Source organism: Apis dorsata, unplaced genomic scaffold (assembly GCF_000469605.1).
Source record: "Apis dorsata unplaced genomic scaffold, Apis dorsata 1.3 scaffold_930, whole genome shotgun sequence".
In the NCBI taxonomy this organism is placed as follows: domain Eukaryota; kingdom Metazoa; phylum Arthropoda; class Insecta; order Hymenoptera; family Apidae; genus Apis; species Apis dorsata.
The window spans coordinates 124,507-128,748 of record NW_006264040.1 but is presented as its reverse complement, the minus strand read 5'-3'; the positions used below and the strand labels follow the sequence as shown (position 1 = coordinate 128,748).

Genomic DNA, 4,242 nt, shown 5'->3' with positions numbered 1-4,242 from the left:
AAAAAAAAAAAAAAAAAAAAAAAAACATGAAAAAGATAGTATTTGTGTATTTGTACATAATTCAAAAAACATACCTATCTAAAAGAACCCAACGCGAACCTCCAGTACTAGTTGACGGTTGCTCTTCGATAGAATTTCGTCTAAGTTCACGATTCAAAACTTTTAACTCCATTAATAAATCTTTAATGTGTTCACAAACAACATTAGCCAATTCCATGGCACCTTCTAAGAGTAATTTTAATATCTGTAAAAATTATTTTATTAAATTAATAATTTTTAAAATTTTTTAAATATATAAATATTAAATGTATATAAATAGAACTTAAGCAATTACCAATTGTCTAGTAGGATCAGGACAATGAGATAAATTAAGCAACAAAGCTGTTGCATCTTCAAGTCCTTCTTCAGAGCAACTCTTACTCGTCAATACTTGCACAGCCAATTTAAGATGTTCTTCTGGTGCAGCAATGCTTTGTTCTTTATTCACATCTGTTCTTTTATTCTTGTTTCCTTCTTGTCTACGATACGGATTTACTTCCGTTAATCCGATTGAAATTAAAGACAACAATTTCAACACTTTGTCCGTTAATTGACTGCTACGTTTAATAACCGACCAATTTAGCATTGAAATTAATTGACCGAAAGCGGATGACTCAAAAGTTGTGATATTATGTTCCGTATCATTTCCTAAATTTGAATTTGAGTGTGATCTAGCAACTGATTTTCCTTTTTTCGAAGCACATGAATCAAGTTTCAATAACATATCCCAAAAATCAGGTTGATCACTTTTTCCTGGTTTTGATGTGGATTTACTTTTCGAACCGACTTCTTCTTTGTTACTTGAATCTTTTTCTTTATTATTTTCTTTTTCATCTGATTCTTTAGACTTGATTGGTACAAAATAACCAGGAAAGCCTTTAGCCAATGATATTAATAACTCTAATGTATGCCTACAAAAAATGCAGTTAAATTAATTAAATTATTTAAAAATTCTTTGTAAAATATATAAATTGTCTTTAAAATACATTTATATTTTTTTTAGGCATACATATAAATAATTTAATTAATTTACCTGCATACTGTAGGAGCTGCTTGAGGATGGATGGCGATACTATTACCTTGTCTTTCTGATTTTTTACCTCCATGTCTAATAATATGGAAAACATTTGCTCTGCATCCAAGCGCAGCATCAATACTGATGTTTAACCATGACTGTGCATTGCTTCTTTGATCAAAAATTTTAGGAGCACTAAAAGAAAAAAATTAAAAGATTTGATATAATTATATAAAATATGATATTTGTCTTTAAAAAATAAAATATCTTACCAATAATCGTGATGCATCATGGGCACTAAACTTTTCCTTCTGATTTTTCCACCAAAGTCCATGGCTATATCTTTATTTTCATCATTACTTCTTTCCATGATACTTAGTAAGGCTCTAACTACCCATTCCCTTGTGCTACCGTGATAGCAAAGATTCCTGATAACTCTATGAAGCCTTAATGTATTAATTTTTGGTTCATCAACAAACAGTAATACCAATACGCAAGCCATCGACTCATGATCCAATAATTGTCTGCCTCTGAGTCGTAGACCCGCTCCATGATGCGTTATACTAGGATCACCATTTGTCCATGGTTGCCATCCTCTTTGTGCTACTGTATGAATCGCATAACGCGTACCGCCACCTCTACCTATTATTTTACGTTTAATTATTAATGTTTTGTAATTAAATATTTCAAATATAAATATATGATATTTGTCATTTACCTCTTCCAGAATTTCGCAATATACTAGATAAGGCGGCATTTCCTTGACTAACGTGATTAAGAAATCGATCTTGCATTATATGTCTATTTCGAGCTTCCCATTCTCTTCGAAGATTTTGAGCTTCTTGAGCTAAATCTGGTGGAAGAACGGATATTTGCGATTCTTCCATATCAGTTAAAATCTGTATATATAAGAAAAATAGAAAATTATATATTATTAAATATTTTAATAAAAAAAGAAAAATAAAAACAAAACATTAGAAATATTTCAATAAAAAAAATATGAATAAAATATGAATAAAAGTTATGACTTCTTGACTGACCGCTTGTCGAAGAGAAGGTTGTAAATTTTGGAAAAATGCAGCTGCGTCAACTGGATCTTCTGGATTGGCACTTGCGGCTGCGTGACGTTGTTGTTCCAATCGTTGTTGTGCAAGAACTTCTTCTTGTATTGCTGGAGGTAAAGCAGCTAAAAATTCAGGATTAACTTCAACTGGCCCTGTTAATTCTTCGACTACAGTTGCCTGTGCTCGTTGTCGAATTCGTTGAAGTCTATGAAAATTGCAAAAATTAGAATCAATGAATTAGAAATAGATTTATTTCTACTCAATTTTATTATATAAATAGTAATATGATAAATACCTCAGTTGCTCAGCAATAACTTCGTCACGCATATCTTCGGGTAATGCAGCTAAGAAAGAAGGATCTACGCCATCTGGTAATTGTTGTTCTTGAGATTGTTGGTTTTGTTGTTGTCGTTGCGATTGTTCTTGTGACTGTTGTGGCTCTTGTTGTTGCTGCTGTTGTAGAGATGGTTGTTGTTGCTGCTGCTGTTGTTGTTCTGATATTTCTGGATTAATATTTTCCGACGCAGAAGTGGTAGGTACTTGATTGAGAATATTCGCACTGTATCAAGAATATGTTAAATTAATAAATTTAATTTTTAATTAATTAATTAAATGAATTAAATTTAGTTAATTATATATATAAAGTTATTCACTTTCGTTCAACATTTGATTGACTGTCATCCGTAAGAATTCTTATCCATTCAGATGAATCACTTTCTCTTAATAGATCTTCATTAGGTTCTTGACTGAAATCAACAACTATGGACGTATTAGGTCGACTAGATGTTTCATTAGTATTAGATCCTTCAACGGTGCGTTCAGATTGTCCTGTAATTAATTATAATATAATTAATTCATTGTTAAAAAGTTTCTGTGTTGAAAAAAGAAATTAATAATAATAAAAAATAATTTTAAAATTAAATTACTTAATCTGCTTGCTTCAGACGCGCAAGGTCCAAGTACAGAATCCACTATACTTTCAGCAAGTTCTAAAGTTGGATTTCGATTGCTTATTCTAGGATCTCTAGGTTCTGTTGGTTGTTCTTCTGGTGGGGGAGGTGGTGGTCGTTCTTCATCTTCTTGAATGGTTGCATCCATCTCACCAGTTACATCTAAAAATTGATATGATCAAAATTTTAATTTTATTTAATAATTTAATTTTTGTTTAAATTTTGGCTAATATAAATGTTTGATAACTGTACCAATTATATCTTCGTCAAGCGTGCGTTCTAATCGAGTTGTTTCCACGCAAGTTTCAAATCTAGGAACAAAATTATTCGTTTCTTCTCTTTGTGATGTTGATGCAGTTGATATTTGTTCATCCATAGATATTATAGTAGAAGAACCAGCTAAAAAATATAATTATAAATAAGTGTATATAGCTATTTGTAAAATGTAATACAACTGAAATAATTAATTATAATAATAATCAATATACATTCTGTATTATTTAAATGATCTTTTCCATCTTTGTTGTCTTTTTCATTTTTTTTCTCAGAAGCGTATTGCATTTTACGTCTTTCACGTCGTTCTCCCAATTCTGCATTTCTACGTTTTTCCAATCCAGGAATTAGTTTATGTACAACACCNNNAAAACAAATTATTTTTTTTTTCCAAAATCCTTTTTTTTTTTTTTTTAAATTTATCAATATCTTTAATATTGATATTTACCGACACAGCAATCCGTCTGGGAGTCTCCATCTAATAATTTGCTTTCTTCAATCCACCAATGTAAAGCAGTAGGAGTATTATTTACTGTAGTTGCAAGACTAGATCCGAAAAGATAACCAGATTGATCCTAAAAAAATTGTTATTAATGAAGAAAAAATAAATTAATATAAAAATAAATTAATAAAAATCATAATCTACAAACCACAAAATCTATTTGTTCTTCTTCTTGATTTGTTAATATTCCAACACCATTATCCATTACTACAACGCGTGTATCTCGAAAACTGGAAGCCAAAACCTGACTGGCAGATAATGGAATTGCTTGTGCAGCTGGACCTAAAAGTCTATTCATTGCAAATACAATATATATATTATTTTATAAAAATTTAATGTATGAAATTAAATTATTTAATTATATTTTATATAATTAAAAAATTTCTAATTATTTTTTAT

General features: G+C 29.9%; 1 protein-coding gene across 1 annotated transcript in view; it reads right to left on the bottom strand.

Annotated features, from left to right (window-relative positions):
* Nucleotides 1-4,242, bottom strand: part of LOC102671091 (E3 ubiquitin-protein ligase HUWE1) — a 20,445-nt gene that overhangs the window by 4,195 nt on the left and 12,008 nt on the right. Inside the window, exons 20-32 of the mRNA XM_006623678.2 lie at nucleotides 3,992-4,133; nucleotides 3,792-3,916; nucleotides 3,557-3,708; nucleotides 3,321-3,467; nucleotides 3,045-3,230; nucleotides 2,772-2,946; nucleotides 2,414-2,677; nucleotides 2,095-2,323; nucleotides 1,773-1,953; nucleotides 1,327-1,696; nucleotides 1,073-1,249; nucleotides 335-950; nucleotides 71-244 (exon numbers count right to left, since the gene is read on the bottom strand). Coding sequence (XP_006623741.1) covers nucleotides 71-244; nucleotides 335-950; nucleotides 1,073-1,249; nucleotides 1,327-1,696; nucleotides 1,773-1,953; nucleotides 2,095-2,323; nucleotides 2,414-2,677; nucleotides 2,772-2,946; nucleotides 3,045-3,230; nucleotides 3,321-3,467; nucleotides 3,557-3,708; nucleotides 3,792-3,916; nucleotides 3,992-4,133 — 2,938 coding nt within the window. The remainder of the gene's footprint in view (nucleotides 1-70; nucleotides 245-334; nucleotides 951-1,072; nucleotides 1,250-1,326; nucleotides 1,697-1,772; nucleotides 1,954-2,094; nucleotides 2,324-2,413; nucleotides 2,678-2,771; nucleotides 2,947-3,044; nucleotides 3,231-3,320; nucleotides 3,468-3,556; nucleotides 3,709-3,791; nucleotides 3,917-3,991; nucleotides 4,134-4,242) is intronic.